Below are 22,095 nucleotides of genomic sequence, written 5' to 3' on the forward strand. Positions count from 1 at the left end.
AAACTGAATTTTCAACAGCCATTTCCCATACTTCCGTTTCACACGATCCTTCAGAAATCATTCTAATATGCTGATTTGGTGCTCAAGAAACACTATTATTATCAGTGCTGAACGTTTTTCTACTTAATATTGTTGAAACTATGATACTTTTTAGGATTCTTACAAATAGAAAATTCAAAAGAACAGTATTTATTTGAGATGAAAATAGAATCAATGCATCCTTGCTAAATAAAAATATAACTGACCTCAGACTTCTGAACGGTAGTATATTTATTGAACATGCTGTTTTAAAAGCAATAAGTCTCTTAATGCTGTTTGTTACTATGTTTTTACTTTTACATCAAGCCTAATGAGTCTTAACCATGGTAAAGTCAATGTAAAGTCTCTAATACTGAATTGATTACTGTTTGCATGGAATTGCAGAACTTTAATTGCCATGTTTTTTCCAATGCTGGCGTTATCATGTGTACAGTTATTGTGTTTACTGTGCTTTTTAAACATCTCTGCCTCTTTGTGTTTGTTTATGTGTGTGTATTCACACAGTGACAGTCCTCACAGTGAACCAGGCACCATTGATGAAGCAGACAACTGCACCGAACCACACACAAGCGATGATGGTACAGGCATTTATGCATTCATTCAGTGCTTTCTGCGTGCTCATATCATTGTCTCTTATGGCAGGATGCTGTGTATTGCATTGTAAAGTAGACCACAAATAACCAGAAGCAAAAATCAGCATTTGAGGTTTTTCGTTTATTTACCCAATAGAAATACAATCAGATGTTTACGCTAGCCTTTGGGGTTGAAAGGAATCAAAATAACCACATATTGCTTCTTAAAAACAGAAAAATTGCTTTGCCTTGTGTATTTTGAAGATGATGTGTTGGTTAGCATTGCTGTGTTGTGCTCTGGCTGACCTTTCTGGCTTGTGTGGTGTATATGTGTGTGCGCACATGGATGTCAACCACATAACTGACATCAGATGTCAAAGCTGGCATTGAAACATCTGGGTCATATTCAGTTTGATCTAAACAGTTTCCACAAAAAAAATAAAAATAAAAAAATATTCATACAACCACAGCCAATATGAGACTTTGACTGTGCTGCAAAAAATCTTTCAGTATTTGTTGTGTTTTCCAGAAAATATCTAACCATCTTTAAAGCAAAATGCATTTATATGAAAAGCAAAATGTGTTAGATATTACATTAAATTTATTGTTCTTACCCCAGTGGTGATTAATTTCTTGTATTTTTTAGCATTTAAAAAAATACTAGTGGGGTAAGAAAATAAACTTAATAACTGATATATTCTCTGAAAACAAATCATATTTAAATATGTATATATATATATATATATATATATAATATATGAAAACATATATATATATTTATAATATATATATATCCTTATTGGCTGGTAAGCCATGAGGAGATTGAAACCTGGCGAGCCAATCAGAGTATTTCATAATTGACATTTAGCCAATCAGAGTAGTGCCTCTTCAGCAACGTGCATCCTTATTGGCTGGTAAGCCATGAGGAGATTGAAACCTGGCAGCACAGATTCATAAGCTGTTATGAGGTTCCAGGTCTTGAAAATTATGTTCTCTCTGCTTCTTCTTCACTCCCTTTCTCTCTCCCCATTCACCATCTTCATTTCTCACATGTAAATGATAGCATAGTCTAGCGATGTTTCCGTTGCTATATTAAATGAAGACACATATGGAAATATCTCTTTCTGCCCAGTTTCAGCAATCCTTGCGCTTCATCTCTCTCTTCCAGCCCTTGGTTTTCTCTGCTTAATTGCCTCCTCCTTTGCCTTTTATCACTTTGTTTTCTTCTTTCCCTCTCTCTTGCATGCTCTTTGTTCAGGGTGAGTAAACAGGTCTCACGGGGCTTCCTGTGCTCGCTCCCTTCATTTACTGATTGATGGAGCTGCACTCGCTCGCTAACCCCAAACACCAGCCACATTGCTGATACCATCTCTCGCATACAGCTCGCTGCTCATTCAAGAAGTTTTTCAGTTTCACTAAAATGGTTTTGCTCTCAACTAATGGGTTAAGAGTGGATCCTTTTTAACACTAAAAGAGAATATAGTTTGTTTTCCTGTTAAAAGGTGCACTCGTTATTTTTCCATTTAAAGTTTTACTCTAAATGAATGCTGCAGTACTTTTTACAAATCTTTAAAATGGTAAACATTCAGACCTACTGTAGCAAGCTATTCCTTATTTTTAAATTAAGCGCGACTTCTACAGTTTTAAGCTTGAATGTTCAATGTTTCTCGTGTTAGCTACTTATATTTATTTTAGATGTATAAAAAAGCTGTTTATGCTATTTGATATTGCAAACTAGTTTTTGTTATCTTATTATTTCAATTTATTATACTCTATTATCCTAATCATAAACACACTTGTTTGTTGCACAAAACATTTGCCGCATTTTCTTATTCTTCTAGCTATTTTACCTATTGAATCGGAAGTCTCGCACATTCACAGGAGCATTGAATTGAGGTCGATTTTAAAAGGCTGTTTCATTCAGAAGGTTGCCCCCTCATGATGGCCACCATGTTGAGTTTGTATGACCAGCCTTGTCTTGCATTGTAAATGCATACTTCAGGATAATTTCTCTAGGTTTGACATTTTCCAAAAACATTATGTTGCACTTAGTCAGCCTGTGATAATGTCACATAAATGTCAATGGTGCTCCAAAGCTGGTGGGGGCAGTAGAGAGGCTATCATTTAATACCTTTCCAAAGACAAAAATAGAGAGAAAAACTTTATTTATTGTGTAGATTATGTATTATGTTTGGAAATGCATACTTCTATACTTTTAATATTTCTGCTGTATGTAATATGTGCTATATATAATAAGTTCTAAACATGCTACTAAAATGTGTAGTAGATAACATACAGTAGGGAAATCTTTATTTGATCCCCTGCTGATTTTGTTAGTTTGCCCACTTAAAAAGAAATGAAGGGTCTGTCATTTTTATGGTAGGTTTATTTTAACGTATAGAAACAGAATATCAACCAAAAAATCCAGAAAAAATACATTATTTAAAGGTTAGAAATTGAATTGCAAAATCAAGGATCAAATAAATATTTCCCCCAATGTACAGTATATACTGCACGATAAATCTCGTGTTAACTCACATCTTCTCAGTAAAGCCGGTTCTGTAATTAGCGGTAAATATATACATATACATTTATAACTGTATGACTTGCTTTCATCTGTGGAATATAAAAGAAGATATTTTAAAGAATGTTGTTAACCAAATTATTTCTGGAAAAAAAAAAAAATTAATTCTACAGAATGCATACATGTTTAGAAAGATATGAGGGTGAGTAAATTAAGACAGAATTTGTGGACTGTGAGTGGACTCTAATAAGGTCATGGGTCAACAATGCCACATATTACATAATGCTTAACTTGTTTATAAATATTAAGCTGTAGGTTATTAAGTGTATGGTATATTCATTTTATTGGTGATTTTTTTTGTTGTTGTTGATCCGTAACATAAAGCATTCAAAGTAATCATGTTTTTAGAGGTAGCTCTATGAACTGCTTTTAACAGTATGTTATTGCCTAAATCGCATGCTGTGTAGGCTTATGTATATGTTTGTGATCCGCACTGACATTCTGTTTTGATCTGTCTGGTGCTCTGATCTGGAATCAACCTTCCCTCAGGAGCTCATCAGCCGCAGTCTGCCTTATGCATGACTTCAGGACTGTTTGTAGTGCTTTAGCTCCAAAACAGCGCTATTGCGACTTCCCCTATTACTCTCGGCGCATGCTGAGAAATCGCAATCAGATTTTGAGCCTTCAATCCAGCCAATCAGGTGCAGTCACAATAGAAACAATCAGACAAATACAGAATTGCAAAGGCTGATTTTCTCCCTCTCTCCATTTCCATTCTTCCTCTTTCCTTCTACTTCTGTGCCATGCCTGTATTTAATTTCACCCCTGGGTGGAAACCCTAATGAAACTGATTGGTTTCTTCTAGTCGACTTGGTGATTTCCTGCCAAGCGATGATTTGCTCTGTATATCTCCTTAACCCTGAATGACCCCTCTGTCTGTTTGCCCCTGGCATCATCTGGGGGGTGAAGTGTGAACTGATTTGTGGTCATGCGATGGCAGTGGACACGTTAAATGGAAGCTGGGTGGCAGATTAGATCAGATTTAGATAAAGTCCACTGTGCATTTGTTAGCAGCCCATCTGTATTAAAAATGTGTCTGTTTCTTTGTGGTCCTGATGGGGTAAAAGATGAGATCATATCCTGATGTTTGAGACCTTTTGTGATAAATGTGAGTCTGTATGATACTGAATACATCACAATCTAATTGACAAATAAATGCGCATTCAGGCTTGTTTTTCTAAGCTATATTGTTGAGCAGCACTTTTTGTTGTTGTTGACTGATCAGTCACATCTGTCATTCTGCCCTAAAAATAAATGAACCGTGCAAGTACACTTGATCACACTGAATGCAGTCAGAGGCGTCATGCCCATTCAAACCGAGGGGGCACGGGCCCCCTCAAATTTTCGAGCCAAGTGGATTTGGAATGCAGTTTGCAAAAGACAACAAATTTTTTTATATATTTTTATATTTCACAGGTGTCATGTGCGGCACATCACTAGCTGTTAAATTTAAATCTGCGCTCACTGACTGGTGCTGAGCCAGAGAAAGTTGCATTTTTACAGCACTGCCCATTATAACCAATCAGACATTATTCTGTTGAGCTTATGAATTCAGTGACCAATCAGAGGCTTCCAGATGAGTTATCGTTTTTTTTTTTTTGTTCAGTGGGCGCATCGCTGACTAAATTCAGATCTCTTGCAAATTTATTCTCTCATCAGAAACAACGAAGTGCAGATGTGCATACGATGTAAGCAAGATATGCATTTCACAGTCTAAACAGCTTCAGTGATTATAATGGAAGTTTTTGAGAGTGCTTGAACTCTGGCTAGAATGAAGTCAATATACTGTTCTATGATAATGTAAATGTTCTTTCCTCTCTTTCTGTACCATGAAAGCATTATTATTAGTAACTTACAATGTTTTTTTTTAAATTCACGTTAAATACAAAGTCAGTCGTATTAAAAATAATATTTTATGGCATGACACCCATATCTGGTAGGCCTTCTTAATTAAAAAGCCAGGTTTTATGTGTAGTTAATAGATTACACTAACATTAGTCTACTTTGCCCATTGCCCGGTATAGATCAACTAACATGATCTATAAAGGTGCAAAATGCATTTACTACACATAGGCTATTTGAGAATCGATATATCTTGAGATACCTCCCTCCCCCTCACTCGTGCCACCTCAAAAATAATAAGTGCATGACGCCCCTGAATGCAGTGTGTTTCTTCAATATAGAAGCAAGTCTGAAATATTGCATTGCATAGATCCATGTTTCTTTTTGTCCAATAACTAAGTTTTGTTTTTTGCTGTTTTGTTTTGATGTGCTTCATTCAAAACTAAGTTGTTTTTTTGCTGTTTTGTTTTGATGCACTTCAAAACTTTTTTTTTTTTTAAATGTGCTTTGTATTTGTTTGTTTTTTGTGAATTACGACAATTGATCTATGGACTTTTGTGTAGTAAAATGACATTTTGCATTGCATTTTTGCTTTTTTTTGTTTTGTTTTGTTTTTGCTTTGCTTTATTGTTTTCAGAGAATTACAACAATTGATGGACTTTGCATTACTTTTTGTGTATCAAATCTGTTGGTTTCTGCAGTCCGGTTCACCCACTATGAAATATAATTGCTTCAAAAATCTTACCTCACATGTAGCAGTTTTGCATTTAGTTTGGACAAAGTGCTTGTCGCTGGAAACTTGTCATATCATGACTGGCCAAGACACGTTGTGAGTGTGCGTGTTTTTGCTGAGAACCAGCTGGGAGCATGACAGATTTTGAGTCTGTTGCAGTGCCTTTGAAGCTCTCTGAAAATTTGTTGACATAATTCTCTGTGCAAACATGTTAATGAGTGCTACTTTCCCTGTTCCTTTCTCTCGCTCCCTCTCTCCCTCTCTCTCTCTCTCTCTCTCTCTCTCTCTCTCTCTCTCTCTCTCTCTCTCTCTCTCTCATACACAGAGGTTGAGCAGATTGAAGCTATTGCAAAGTTTGATTACATGGGTCGGACTCCTCGAGAGCTGTCTTTCAAAAAAGGTGCATCCCTTTTGCTGTATCATCGTGCATCTGAGGACTGGTGGGAGGGCCGACACAATGGGGTTGATGGACTCATACCTCACCAGTATATAGTAGTACAAGACTTGTAAGTATTTTTTTTTTTTTTTTTTTTCAAAATATGTTTATTTTTATATCCCTGGAACTAGTTACAGGACAGTTCAATACATGTTGCCTTGTGAAAGTGTTGTCCTCTGGGTTATATATGACTAATCAACCAGGCCATCTGGCCTGAGTTCATGCCTTAATAGCTCAAGTGAGAATCAAATAGTTCCCTCCATTAACACTTTAGACTTTAATTAAAATTTAACAGCACTGCGTGGCAGTTAAAGAATGCCCTTATGTCTTTGGCAGGGAACCTTTCTTACACTATAAGAGTCTAATTGTGTTTCTAAAGCACCAAGCATTAGTGGTGCCGTAATGTGCTAGGCATGCATTTATGTCAAATCTTGTTGGGTGCAATGGGACATGACGTACTTCACTGAGGTTAAAGTGAGTTGAAAGTAAGCCGATCAAGTGTTCAAGGGCTTTCTGCTCCTCTGTTGCTGCTTTATGAGGTCTTGAGATGACATGAAAGTGAAAAAAAGTTAATTGCAGCGTCCTTGAGTTGATCATATTTATATCATCAGCTGATATTAACTGTCCTACCGCTGTTTCAGTAATTACTAAAATGATGACATGCTCATTATCTCTTTGTATGGTCTAATCGGTGTCAGTTTGATGAATGAGATTATTAAAAGGGTCGCTCCAAGCTCCGTTCCTAATATTGCAAAATTTGACAGCAGCAAATAAGGAAAATTGAGGTTGCTAAAATGAAAAGAGGATGGGCGGAATGACCAAAATCTTGTATCACAGTAGTTATTTGTGCTGTAAATTCAAAATAAAAATGTCTTTTTAATTATCTAGTGATTTAACTACTTTAAAAATGAAAGGTACTGTATATAAAGTTTGAGATTATGTGGGTTGCAAACTGCATGTTTGAATAGGAATAAATTTCTAAATCCATGTTCAAACATCTAGTGGAAGGCCATACCAGAAGAATAGAAGCTGTTAGAGAGGATCAGCGTCCTCTTAATGGCAGTGGTTTTGAAATTAAGGGTCCAACAAGCACGTACTTCAGTCTATTTAGTGTGTTCAAAAGGCACTCAGAAAAACGAATTGCTGAAAGATTGCATAATGAAACATTTGGGCTATAGACTTTTTCTAAGACTTTTTTTCCCATGAATGTGACTTTCAACAACTTCAGATTACAAAACACTCTCTGCTGTCGTCTCCTAAGAGAACTGTAAAAGCAGCCCGAGAACATGCTGTGAAACTGTGATCAGTGGATGTTTACTTGCTCAGGGTTCTGGGAATGAGACGTGAAGTGAGAGTAATGCAGAGGCTTCTTTCATTGCCAGCTTTATGTACATGAATTTGTCAGTGTATGTGACAGCTAAGGTATACATAATGATATGGACTAGCATTCAAAAGTTTGGGGTCAGACTTTCTAAAAGATTTTCTTTCAGAAAGAAATTAACACTTTTTTTTACATTCAATTCTGTCATCATGATTAACTAAAATATTAAACAGTACAACCTTTCCCAACCTTAGTAATAATACGATTTCTTGAGCACTTAATTTGTTTCTTTAGCACCAAATCAGCACATTAGAATGATTTCTGAAAGATCATGTGACACTGAAAACATCAAAAACTGAAAACAAAAAAAATATTTTTCAAAAAAATCGAAAAAAACAACACATCAAAAAAATTTTTCACTATTCTTTTAAATAATAGTTTTTAATTATTTTGGTCTATGTTTTGATTTAAATCAGCCAATCAAATTGCACACTTGAAATCCTTTATGGACCATCAGAATAACCGGAAGGAGTTTTTGTCTCTATCTCTTTAGGGATGATGCGTTCTCTGATAGTCTGAGTCAGAAGGCTGACAGCGAGGCCAGCAGTGGACCTTTACTGGATGATAAAGCCTCATCCAAAAACGATCTGCAGTCCCCGTGTGAACCTTCACCTGATTACAACTTCGGCGGGGTCATGGGCCGGTCAGTGGCTGATTATGCAGAATACCCCGCTTGTATTAATTCCACATATTTTCATCCTCAGGAAAAAATAATGATCTGAATTAAAGTGTTTAATCTTGTCCTGTTTTTCATCGCAGCTTGTTTACTTACTCATCTTGTTTGTGGCACAAATAATTAACAAAACCTTTTTGACTCTATTTACAGTCTGCTTTGAATCAAAAATAGCATTGACGGACTGGATTTAAGATTTTTACCATCTCGTTGTGTGTTTATGCAGGGTTAGGTTGCGTTCGGATGGGTCTGCCATTCCTCGACGCCGCAGTGGCACTGACTCTCACAGTCCTGCCCGAGACACACCGCCACGGGCCACCGCCTGCCCCAGCAGCCCCCACAAGGTGGCGGTCAGTAGAGGCCACATAGAGAGTCCTGAGAAGAGACGTTTGGGAACCTTTGGCAGTGCAGGCAGCATTAACTACCCTGAGAGAAAGGTCTATCCTGAGGGTCACCCGCTCAGGCCGTTGCCAGGAGCAACAAGACACAGCAGCCTAGGAGACCACAAGTCCTTGGAGGCTGAGGCTTTGGCAGAGGTGTGTGTGTGTGTGTGTGTGTGTGTGTGTGTGTGTGTGTGTGTGTGTGTGTGTGTGTGTGTGTGTGTGTGTGTGTGTGTGTGTGTGCGTGTGTTTTTGTGACATATCAGGACACAACTTTGTATAATGACATGGGTATGACACAGGTTTTACAAGGAGAGGGTAACTTATGGGACATAACCCATGTCCCCATTTTTCAAAACGCTTATTACCCATACAGAATGAGTTTTTTGTGCATTTTCTTTTTTTTTTTGTAAAAATGCACAAAGTTTCCTGTAAGGGGTAGGGTTAGGGCAATACCACATACAGTTTGTAAAGTATAAAAACCATTATGCCTATGGAATGTCCCCACAATTCACAAAAACAAACGTGTGTGTGTGTGTGTGTGTGTGTGTGTGTGTGTGTGTGCACATTTAGATTCTCATTTAATTCCACAGCGTTGTGTTAGGTGTGTGTATACACTGAGGTCAAAAGTTTAAAACCATAAAGATTTTTTAAATATTTTTGAAAGAAGTCTGTTATACTCATGAGACTGTATTTATTTGACAAAGTACAGTAAAAATAGTAATATTGTGAAATGTTACTAAATATATGTCATTTATTCGTGAAATGACAAAGCTGAATTTTAAGCGTCATTACTCCAGTCTTCAGTGTCACATGATCCTTCAGACATCATTCTGTTATGCTGATTTGCTGCTCAAGAAACATTTTTTCTTATAATCAGTGTTGAAAACAGTTGTGCTGCTTCATTCAGTTTTGAACAATGATATTAATTGGAAATGTTTATTAGAAATATATTATATTAGACTGTATTTAACACTGTATCCTGGAGAAATGACTGCTGACAATTCAGCTTTTACATCATTGGAATAGTTACATTTTAAAAAATATTTGTATAGGAAAAAAAAGTTTTTCTTTACAATATTTAATTTTAATTTCTTTAAGTATTTAATATAATACAAATTTTAATTTGTAATTATATTTCACAATATTATATTTTTACTGTATTTTTGAAAATGTATGAGCGTCACTGTATAATAAAAATATCCAATAAGTGCCATTTTTATTTATTTATTTAATTAGTTTCAAATTATAAAATAGTAGATAAATTGTAGATGCAATTAAGGTATTTAAAAACATAACTTTTCTTTTTTTTCTTTTTTTAATTATATAAAAACTTTATGAAAACTAAACTGAGAGAAAACGGAGCTTTCAATTGCTTACAAAAGTAATAGCACCTTTCCTCAATTGCACTACTTGAGCCATCATACAAGTCAAGGCTTACAACTGCCTTTTTTGGGCAGAAAAAATAGTAAGCAAGCACCTCTAATTGTTCTAAAAAGCCGTAAAATTTATTTTGATTAATTATCACAATCTAATTAAATCACTGTGATTTCGATATATAATTATTTTAAACATAGTTTGCTATTGCTGATGTCAAACATTCAAATATTCTTGGGAAGTGCACTATAAATCTTCTTATATTTTGTACCCTTATAAATCAAAGCTCAGAAGGATTCAAAATGTCTTTTAAGTTGTAGTCATGAAAGCTTTTTGGTTTTTCTCTTAAGCCTTTCAATTAGCCTAGAATTCTGTGAGGCTGAAGAAGCTGGCAAGATTTAGTCCTGAAGAAACAAAGAGCTGGCACTAAAGCAGATAGCAGCATGAATGGCATAGGCTGCCACTGATCCATGCGTTTCATTTGCGCGCTGTTAAATAATGAAGTTTGTGACACACGGAACATTTAATGATCTTTTGTAATGGCCCCTGTGTCTGCACTCATCTAATGAAAAGAAAATGGCTTATGTGAATACAGACATCAAAATGGAGGTATGATTGATATTGTTGGACAGAAATGTGTTGTTTTGTATATTGATAATGCATTATAAGCGCAGCCTGCATGATCTGATTAACATTTTCGCTTGATGTGCAGTTTGGGAAATGTGTGTAAATGTGTTTAGGGGGGTGTGTGGGGTTATTGATGACATCTGCTCAGTAATAAGACCTTGCAAGGTACTTTTGTGTGTGTGTGTGTGTGTGTGTGAGCATGTGTCTTCATGAGTCTTTTATCTTCTGAACATTAAATTTTTATGGCATGCTCAGCTGCGAGACAGAGGACAGTCTTGAAAGAGAACGGGAAAGCAGGGAGTTTATAGTCTATCAGGACGGCAGCGACACTGTGTGTATATCAAACATAATCTGCCTCTGTGATATACTAGACCGCTTCCGAAGAAAGTAAGATGAATTTCCAGGAAAGATGAGAGATTTCTAAGGCCATATAGCTCCGTAAATACTTTCTGTGCAGAAACCGACAAATTGAAGTTATCGATCATTTTCTCACATCATCATTATTAGTGGTGGTAGAGGATTTAAACACATCCCTAATGCTTATCCTTGTTATATTAGCAATACTCAAGACAAATGAGTCCAGTTAATGAAGTACCGAGAGCTATTTTCAGCATAATGAAAAAAAAAATGCATTTTTCATGAATATATAGCATTTGTTCAATTTATCTCATCATCAACACTAAACAAAAAATGGGATTTAATAACAAGAAAAATCTTCATTGTGATAATTATAAATTTTTTTGATTAAAACATACTGTGGACAAACAACTTAAATTATATTATCAATAAAATGCTTGAACATTTGACTTTTTCAGTAGTTTTAATTAAAACATAATGTCAAAAAGTAGTTTATGAATAAAATGCATGAACATTTAGTCTTTTTTTAAATGTTGTTTTCATCAAATTAAATTTATTGGCATTTTAGAGTAAAATGAGTGAATCATTCAAACAGATTATGACTAAAATGCTTTTAGTTTAATTTCAAATATTATTTTTGTTTGACTAAAAATTCAATACTATTTTAGACTGAAATTAAAAATATAGAAATTTGGTTGATATTTTGTCAAAGTTGTTAAAAAATTATTAAATCATACTGTTTACATAAAACCTACACTAGGCTGTGAATAAAATGCTTGAACATTTGGTTTAATATTAAATGTTGTCTTTATTAAGTACAATTCAATGCCACTTCAGAAAAAAAAATATCTAAACTTAGTCCATATTTTAAAAAAAAAACTGTGTAAAAAGTCAATGTTTTTTTGTTACAGGATATTGAGAAGACAATGAACACCGCACTTCATGAGCTCCGTGAATTGGAACGCCAAAACACAGCCAAACAAGCTCCCGACGTTGTTCTGGATACTTTAGAACCGCTCAAGAACCCCGTGTGCTCAGAGCCAGCGAGCCCCTTACACACCATCATGATCCGAGACCCGGACGCGGCCCTGAGACGCAGCAGCAGCTCCACTACGGAGATGATGACCACCTTTAAACCGGCGCTGTCCGCCAGATTGGCCGGAGCCCAGCTCAGACCTCCACCTATGAGACCCATGCGACCCCCGCCCACGCAGCACCGCTCCAGCAGCTCCAGCTCCTCAGGGGTGGGAAGCCCTGCCGTGACCCCCACAGAGAAGATCTTTCCAAACAATGCGAGCAACGCTGCAGCTTCCTCTGCCAACTCTGGCGAGAAACCCGGGACCATGTAGCAGCAGCAGGCCCGTGGTGCGGTGTAGCTACCTGTGCCGCTGAGGGCTAGATGCTTGTTCTAGGAAGGAAGTTCAGGAGTGCTGTTTCTTTTCTGAATTAATTTTTTGAGCCTTTAAGAGTTCTAGAACTGCAGCTGAGCTGTGGCTTAGTAGTTTGGCGTGTTGAGCCTGGTTGCAGATGATGTGAGTCGAGTCTGGCTCAAATGATTTTCCCATTCCATTCTGTTCTTCCTATCATTTCCTCCCCTCTCTGTGGAAAAGACAAAAAAAATCCTAAAATACAAGGGAAAAAAGACATTTCCAGGGTAAATTTCATGCTATGATAAAAAGAAGGTTTTTTATTATTTTTATTATTAATTTTACCTCAGAATTACTATTAACTTGTTCTTTTTGGCCACATTTTTATTTAGAGCAAGCTCAAACGAGTGGTTTGCATTTATTTCTCTCTGCACTGGTTGGCCAGAAGAGTTCTGTTATTAATAAATGAGCAAACTCTCATTGGAGGACTGTTTTAAAATTAGTGATAAGTCCCGCCCTCCAGAACTGAACTGTACATATAATAGAACCAAATGGTCACTCAAAGACTGTCTAACACGGCCAGCTACCTTTGAGCTTTTGTAAATAGAGATATAATGTACTTGAACTTGTAATGCCTTTCGTTTGTAGAATAAGCGATATACATTTAAGTAACAACATAGCCAAGCTGTATACATATATGAGATGCAGAAAACCAATATACCAACTAATTATAAGAAACCTGTGGTAAAATGTAGTTTTACTTGTATATAAATTTTGGGTAGATTCTTTTTTTAAGTGTCAATCTTGTACAGCCGAGGACAGAACAGGCAGGGAGACTAGAACGGCTTTTATCAAAAACATTTGCAACCCGAGACGCAAACAAATAATCAATCAATAGTCTGAGCCATTAATATTAATATTAGTTTGGAGAGTGTGCTACTTTTTTTTTCTCTGTGTTTTTTGGATCACATCAGCTTTCTAATAGAAAAAGCAGTTCATCATGCCTAATTTACACATTTAAATGCTTCATTCTTATAAAGTTACGTGGCCTTAAGGCATTCCAGTGAGCTCCATGTTATTGCAAGCATCCATCATTTACATATTTCAAATAGTCCTGCTTTGGACATGTATTCCATATATACTCTGTCAGCTGATTATATGAATATTAATGCTTACTAAAATAACCAGTTGACACACAAGCTACCCAAGCAGAAGGGTGAATCGCACCAAACATGCTGGGGACTTTTGATGAGAATTTGTAAAAAAAAAAAAAAAAAATTGTATCAGTTGTCACAGCAATAATATCATAACAGAAAATTCTTACAGGACTCAATTTCTTATGCAAAATATATTATCATTTTTTTTTCTTTTCATTTTTTTTTTTCATGATCCGGACATATTTTTGTGAGATTCACTCAAAAACTTGTGTGTCTCAAATATACCATATTTCCCAGATACATTTATAAATGCATACCACACTGTCTCTGACTAGGGACAGATCCCTCCTCCAGATCTAAGTGTTCTACATGATAACATCATAATACAAAAAAAATTATAAATATACAATAATACAAAAATATCCTAAAATTACTTTTTTTTTTCTCCAAAATATATTTTCATTTTTTTTTTTTTTGGTCTTGTTTTTGGTAGATATAGGATGCAAAGTAAAGAATATTTTCTACTGCAATGAATGATGCATTTGTAAATACATGCCACACTCCCTGTGGTGAGGTACAGATCCCTCCTCCACATTTAAATATTCAATAGCCTAGAGAAACCAGCTCCAACAAGAGAAACTCCACTGACCCCAATCTGTCATATCATCTCCGGTTCATCTTCAGCGTTACCCCTCCTCCCTGAGTTGTGCTTGAAGAGGGAATACCCAACCGTGTACAAAATTTGCCCGACTGACCTAGATATCCACTTAAACACGCTGAGCCCAAAGCTTTAATCTCATCTTCTTCACCGATTTTTCTTTTGCAGTTTGCCTTAGGATTTGCCACTTCACGCAGTCCAATCATAAAGCTTGTGTAAGGAAAAAATTAATTACATAAAAATTGTTCTCCTAAGAAAACAGTACTGTTACTACGCACAATTTTTAATCTAGAAATATCTCTAGATTTGCGTTTGATGTCATGCTTGAGCTGTTACATCATCTGTCTCCATTAGTCTTATGTTTCTTGTTGATGCCATGTTGATTTACGCTTGCATTTAGGGCATAAAAAAAAACGAAAACCTCTTCTGAGACTTGGTGTACTGTTGCTGCCATCTTGAATTACTTGGAAATGACTGGTAATTAGCTTCTGTCCAAATTCCTCAGCTTTGTAGTAGCATGGGCCTGTTGTCCGCATGTGAGGGAGACTGACTTGCACGTGCTTGTCTTTACCAAGCAACACTGTTCAAAGACTGATAGTGGTGGCTTTCCCTAGATACAATTCACAATGTCCTAAAATATGTTAACCTTTTATCCACGAGGGAGCGATTTGAAACTGGGTCTGTAGCTGTGAGGATTCAGCTCATCTCAGGAAGTGATTCTAATTTTGTTTATAATGTCTCTTACCGTACCACTTCCACATAGGCATCATTTTATCACATGCATAAAGACTATTATTCACTATTACTAGGGCACATATCTATTTCTGGACGTTCATTTGAATTCAGCCGTAACACTTCTGCATAATTACATCTGGATGGATGAGGGTTTAATTCTGTTTACAGTAAAGAGCATGCATAATATAGCAGTCATAATTCAATGTATAAAACAGACTGTTTTGGATCAGTCTTCTGTGATTTGCAGTAAAGTGATCCCAAGTTCATAGAAAATTAAGTGTTAATTGTTACAGAATAACAGGAAAACTCTTACTAGTATTTACTATAGAAACTAATGATTAATTAATTAATTGGCTCCAAATAAAGATGTAAATAAAAATGTAATTAAAAATGTAAAATTTAATATTTTTTTGTTTTTATTGTTATTATTATTAATAATAATCCTCAAATATACCAAGATAAATTTTCATCCAGTAATCATAACTGACAAAAAGGTCATGGAAATGTATTAATAAAAGTGTGAGAGCCCTTGAATTACCAGTTCAGTCTTGTTTAGTGCGGATTTACCAGATAAACGTTCTTTACACAAATGGGCTAAGACAAATACTGCCCTCTGGTGGCCTTAAATGGCCTGTCCCTGCTCACAACCTGTCTCTGTTGGTCAGTGCTGGTATAGAATACTTCTATAGTAAATACCGGAGAAAATAAAAACAGTTGGCAGACATGAAGCTGTTTGTTACAAATATAACCATATTTCTCACTGTTTCTCATATGTTCTACCGTTTATCTTGTCTTAGTGTCATTCTCTAACTCTAGCTTGCACTAGCAGCCATGCACCAAAGGATCATGTAAATCAGTGTACGTTGAGAAACCCACAACCATACACTGTCTTTACTCATGCTGTAATCATGCCTTTGAGTGTCATGAGTTTCATGCATTTGAATACTTGAGTATCAGACTTCTGCTCGGGAAAGTCAGCGCATTACATTCTCATATATCTGTGGTACAGCTCATCTAGTGCATACTGTATAGTAGTGCCTATGTAACGAGCCGAAGTTGGATAATAAATGATATCAAGTTTACAGAAACTGCCATCCGTAACATACTAAAATAGTCGTGGCTGTGTCACTCATCTCTGTCTGTCTCTCCTCTGCCAGTGAACTCAAGGCTGTGCTGTGAAAAGCGTATACTTTTGCTGTTAAGTTAAATCTTCTACCCAAGCTAATGCATTGCAGTATTTAAGGCCGTGTTGGTCTGATAATAGGATGTTGTATGGTACTTGCACGATTACGAAGGCACTTGGTGCATCCCTGTACTTAATAGACTGTATGTGATGTTACTGGAAGTATGTTTTGGGAATGTATGCTACAATGGGCGTGTATTGTACGTATGCCACAGTGGGTGTTTATTGTATGTATGCTAAGATAACAGAAAATATAGGCTTTCTCCTTCTCTGGACACAGTGTTCCACAGGGCAAAAGTGCCGTCTGTCTGTAGTAGTGGGTTGTGAAAACTGTCGTTTGGGTTTTTTTCCTCCTCTGAACACTTTTTGTCTAGTGATGCTGTTCTCAAATGAGTGTTTGAATGGTTGGATATACCCCCCTGTGATGTTATCCTACACCCTCCCACTGTTTGGATGTGAACCATTCTGAAGTCCAAATAAATACTTTTTTTTTTGACCTTACATTAAGTTGTTCTGCTTTTTTCATTTTAGATAAAATTGATTGGTTGAAGCTTGTGTTATGTAAATCTTGTGTTCACAATACTACACACTATGCACAACTCTCACTATAAAACTTACATTAATGTGCCCAAAATCAATAAAACATCACATTATTAAGATTAAATTTCAGGCCAAATTCAATGGTGGGGAGGTGTGTGTGTGGTGGGTGGGGGGGAAAACAAATATATCATAATTATCAATAAATAATCACAAAATGTGAGAAAGTAGTAATTTTTGAATTATTGTCATTTTTCTTTTTAGCTGAAGCCCATTTCATATAATGCTTGTGTTCATAATGCTACAAATAAATCTCTAAATCTCACTAACACAAATAAAAATAAATGTAATAACAAATAAAAAAAAAAAAAAAAAAAAATTGTATATAAAATTAAATATTGTTATATAATAAATATATAAAACCAATATTAATATAATTTGTTTTATTTATAAATAAATTAATTGATTATGTGTGATTGATTGTCATTACATGATGCAAAATGCAAGAAATGAACGACGTAATTTTCGGTACCTTGTTATTTATTCCTATGTAAATCATTATTTTTCTTGTATTTTTTGGGGGGGTAAAATGTGACCTGAATATGGTTTCGTGAGAATCGTGTATTTCCTAGAATGTACAGTGCGTCTGTGTCAGTGTAGATATGAGACGTACTGGCTTACTTGCAGTACTACCTCTGACCACTAGATGGCAGGAGAAGACGGGCCCTGGCTTCTAGCAGTCAAAAGATAATAAAGTTAGAAAAACATAACATTTTGGTTTATTTGTGACACCAAAGGTGGTCTAAAAAGAGGCAATAAAGGGAAATAATTTCCTTTCTCACTAAGCGCGCAGTAAGCCCGATGCCTTTCAAAGTGCATTTTGATTTTCCCTGAGTGCAATAGCGAGATATTCACCAATCAATTATTCATTTGTCATAATGCTACACAATATAAGCAGCCAATCAGGCGCGGAGTGTAGATAAACAAAATCCCATTTGTTACACCTGAGGGACTCTTAAATAAACAAGACGTAAACATAAAATATATTATCACCCTCTCTCATTTTAGTCACTTGATTTATTACTTAATCTCAACGTGCTTCCCTCTCCCGTGTTTTGAGAACATTGTGAGGACATTTCATAACATGCCACACATTTTATTGCTAGCTATTAAAATGAAAACGTTTTGGTATATTTTACACTGTGAAACGTGTAGTCAAAACGTCATTTAATATTAGATTTATTAAACAATCATAACAAATCATTAAATAATATAGTCTTAACTTTATTACATCACATAACATTGTCAGTGAGCGCATACAATACCTAGTGTTTGTAATGACATCATGAAAAAAAGCAGGGATTAGAGTATGGACTGTTTCTCTGGGCTGCCTTGCAATCGATCCTCTTATAAAATAAAAACGTTTCTTCTCTGTTGTTGTGATTGTGAAGTATGAAGTGTTATGACAGCAGGACTTGGTTGGGTGGATAAATGTTCAAAGCCACCAAGAACCTTTCAAAACAACATAAAACTGACATTCAAGATCAACACACAGCACCAGTAAAGAATAGTAGAGCCTTATACAGCCTAGGCTGCAATGCCTCCCAACAGCGCCAATTTCAGAATGATCAAATCAGCTTGAATAGACTGCTTTTTACAAAACAAGGAATAAAAAGAATTAGTTTGAATTTTAATTAGAAACGTCTGGCTGCAAAGTTAAAGTTGTTTTCTATGTTTCAGTTTTTAAAATACACAAAAACACTACTGTAGTTATGCTCACCATGGCTTCACCAATTCTACAAAAAATTGATCAAAAATAGGCTACAATCATGAAATAATATTACAATTTAAAGGAACTATTTTCTGTTTTAATGTTATTTTGATACATCTATAATTTATTCCTGTAATGGCAAAGCAAAATTTTCAGCAACCCAATTTGGTGCTTAGTTATTAAGAAATGTTTCATCATATTAAAATGATTTTTTTATGGATCATATGACACTGAAGACTCGAGTAATAGCAGCTGAAAAAATTCAGCTTTACCAACACAAATTGCATTTTAATATATATTATAGGCTAATAGAAAACTTTCTTTTAAATTGTAGTATATCAGGATATTACTGTTGTACTATTTTGATTAAATAATTGCAGCCCTAATGAGCATTAGACACTTGTGTGTGAAGAAATCATACAAAACAGAGTGAAACAGGTCTCTGGGTGACCAGATTGGCTCCAGGATAGAGCGGTAAGAGAACATGGCATGGATAAACTTCAGGTGTCATTCCCGCTTCTCCTCCTCCTGACATCTAAAGTGTCACACCTATCAGACTTGACAGCTTTAACTCTGCTCAGAATCAACAATAAAGGCTGGTATGAAACCAAACAGATTCAGCCCAGATTCTAGGGGTGATAATGCTATGACAACATGAATTCAGAGCAGCTTCTGTAAACATTTTGACTGGATTCGTGCTCTGTAAAACAAACCAGCATTTAGATTATGGAACAACTGCCGTGTACCAGGGCCAGGGAACATAGCCTATTTTTTTTTATTATTTAAATAAAACAGGCAAAATGAATGATTGTTTATGAATTGTGGACAGAATGATAGTTATCATGGCTAAAATAAAATGTGTCTTTCTACTGAGTTTTAACTTTCGTGTTGTCATGACTATAAATAAGAGTTTTTTTTTTTTTTTCTAAATCTACACTATGGTCCTTTCTTATAGTTTTTGTTTGTAGAGGAAAGCCTGTTATGTGACTGACCAATAGATGCTTCTTTAGGTCAAGGATACATTAAATTGAGTTTTTTTTTTTCTCATGTACACACATCATATGCTATATGCATCATATACACATCCGCTATACAGTAGCAGGCACACGCATTCTAAATCTGAATGAATCCAGATGATTTAAGCAATTTTACCTACACTTTTGGCTTTTGGTTCAACGTAGATTAGAATCACTGCTATTATTCTATTAAATCCACAAAGTTTATCTTGTGTAGAACTCCTACAGACAGAAGAATTACATAGGCCTACATATAATCATGAAAGATGATGTTGTGTAAGTTTCTCTAATTTGGTTTTTTTTTTTTTTTTTTTTTTGCAGTGTTATAAGCAAGAAAATGATCACATTCACCTTAATTCAAATTAATTGTCAGTGTTTATGTTAGTACAGAAAATCTTATGATAATTTCTTTCACTCTCTTCTCTCATTTTTACTTTATTGGGGCAAATGAACTGCTGTCAGTTACTGTGCTAATGGAAAACTCTTAAGGAAAATTACCATCAGAATTGCATAATTTACTATCATTAAAAAATCTGTTTGCTCAATATTAAGGGGAAAAAAAACATGAAATCTGAGTGAATGTTAAATTATTGCTGTATGCGGTGGACAGTGTATGCGGTGTGCCTATAATTTCTCCAGATGCTTAATTACCAGTCAGGTATAAACGGTTTTAGTTCCAGTATGATAATGCATAGCATATTTAAACTGTGAATCATTTTCAACCATTTAAACTATGAATCAACAACCATAAATAACAAATCAACAAAAATCACTCTCAAACTTTCAAAATCCTTCTTCATTTGAATTAAGATGATAATTAATTTAAATATAAATATCATTTAAAGCACAGTCTCCACAAAATCAGACTTTAGTGCCTCCTTTTACTTTGGGGTCATTCGCAAATGCAGATTTAATAGCTATGATACTTTTTTTGAAACAAATCTTTGCATAGCTATGACAGGAAACACAGGTATCTAATAATGCCTTGGAAAAAACAGGTAACCTTAAAGGGATAGTTCACCCCAAAATAAAAATTCTGTCACTAAGTACTCACCCTTATGACGTTCCAAGACCATCATTCATCTTCGGAACACAAATTAAGATATTTCTGATGAAATCTGAGAGCTCTCTGATGCAACTGAAATGTTCGCAGATCCAGAAACATAGTAAGGACATCGTTAAAATAGTCCATGTGACATCAGTGGTTCAACCCTAATTTTATGAAGCTATGAGAATACTTTTTTGTATGCAAAGAAAACAAAAATAACAACTTTATCCAACAATTCTTCTCCTCCTTCGGCCATTATTGAGAGTACCACGAGTATGTGTTCTACTTCAGCAGCACCACACACATACCTTGTTTACGTGCGGATAATGGCAGAAGACATGATTCTGAGAAGAATTGTTGAATAAAGTTATTTTTGTTTTCTTTGCACACAAAAAGTATTATCTCAGCTTCGTAAAATTTTGGTTGAACCACTGATGTCATATGGACTGTTTTACCAACGTCCTTAGTTTTTGGGTCTGGGAACATTTCAGTTACATTGCTGTCTGTGGGGTCAGAGAGCTCTTGGATTTCATCAAGAATATCTTAATTTGTGTTCTGAAGATGAACAAAGCTCTTATGGGTTTGGAACGTCATGATGGTGAGTAGTTAATGACAGAAAACAAATATCAAGGTAAGCAACTGCCCTATCCTTTTTCTTAAACTCCCTAAACAAACGCAAATAGGAAATAAAACAGTTATCAAATAAGCACTTGTCCTATTCTGTGTCTTAAACTCCTGAAACATTGTCTCATATTTGCAGTCAATGCAACTTGGGAAAGAAATCAATCAAATCTGTATGTGTGTGAAAATATTCAGATGTAACCCCTTGTGTAATCTTTAACATTTTTATAAGTAACTGTAATTTAAATACACATTTTTTTCTCAGTAACTGTAACAGATTACAGTTACATTTATTTTGTAATTAAATTATGTAATTCTGTTACATGTTACTACTCTCCAACACTGCTACTGAACCATTGTGGGAGCTGCTTTATTTTATAAGCCAGGGCCTTTTGAAGAGAACCTGTTCCAGAGAAACAGTTGATTTAGAAATCTCTTTATCTTTGTCTGTAGACATCTTTGTCATGTCTATGGGATCTGGCTACATCTTTAGATTCCAAGTTCAGAGAAGGGCAAGAAACACAAAAGAGAAGAAAAGAAGTGGAATGCAGGAGAAATTTGGAATGCAGAAGGAATTTAGACAACATTTTAATATTAATTCTGCATTGATGCATTGATTGATTGTGTAGGCCAGCTTTAAGGTAAAATGTATGTTAACTAATAACTCGCTTGTGTTTAGACAAAACAAACAGGCAGGGCATCAAAGAAATGGAGCTGAGATAACAGAAATGATGGATGGATTGTCATTGTATGCATGTGAACTCAGATCAGTGTGAGATACAGTGTTAGTAGAGTTGTAAATTGATTTGTTATTATTCATCAGTCCAACTCTTCACTATAAAATAACTCAGTGAGAGTAATCATAACTTTTTTTTCTCTCTCTCTCTCCCAAAGACTGCTATAATCACGTAATGGAACGAAGTCTCTTGGTTTAGTGTTTCCACTGTCTGCTCTCTGGAGGGCCGTTGATTATTGCCTCTCTTGTTCATCTTTACTGAGGC

The 22,095-nt window shown here is 35.4% G+C and overlaps 1 protein-coding gene across 2 annotated transcripts in view; it reads left to right on the forward strand.

Moving 5' to 3' along the window:
• Positions 1-16,602, forward strand: part of LOC109068848 (SLIT-ROBO Rho GTPase-activating protein 3) — a 79,176-nt gene extending 62,574 nt beyond the window's left edge. For both annotated transcript variants that reach the window (XM_042726308.1, XM_042726309.1), the window contains exons 18-22: positions 544-617; positions 6,096-6,276; positions 8,081-8,230; positions 8,487-8,796; positions 11,913-16,602. In XM_042726308.1, coding sequence (XP_042582242.1) covers positions 544-617; positions 6,096-6,276; positions 8,081-8,230; positions 8,487-8,796; positions 11,913-12,350 — 1,153 coding nt within the window. In that variant the 3' untranslated portion in view covers positions 12,351-16,602. The remainder of the gene's footprint in view (positions 1-543; positions 618-6,095; positions 6,277-8,080; positions 8,231-8,486; positions 8,797-11,912) is intronic.
• Positions 16,603-22,095: the final 5,493 nt, after the last annotated feature.

The sequence above is a fragment of the Cyprinus carpio genome, chromosome B6 (genome assembly GCF_018340385.1).
Source record: "Cyprinus carpio isolate SPL01 chromosome B6, ASM1834038v1, whole genome shotgun sequence".
Taxonomy (NCBI): domain Eukaryota; kingdom Metazoa; phylum Chordata; class Actinopteri; order Cypriniformes; family Cyprinidae; genus Cyprinus; species Cyprinus carpio.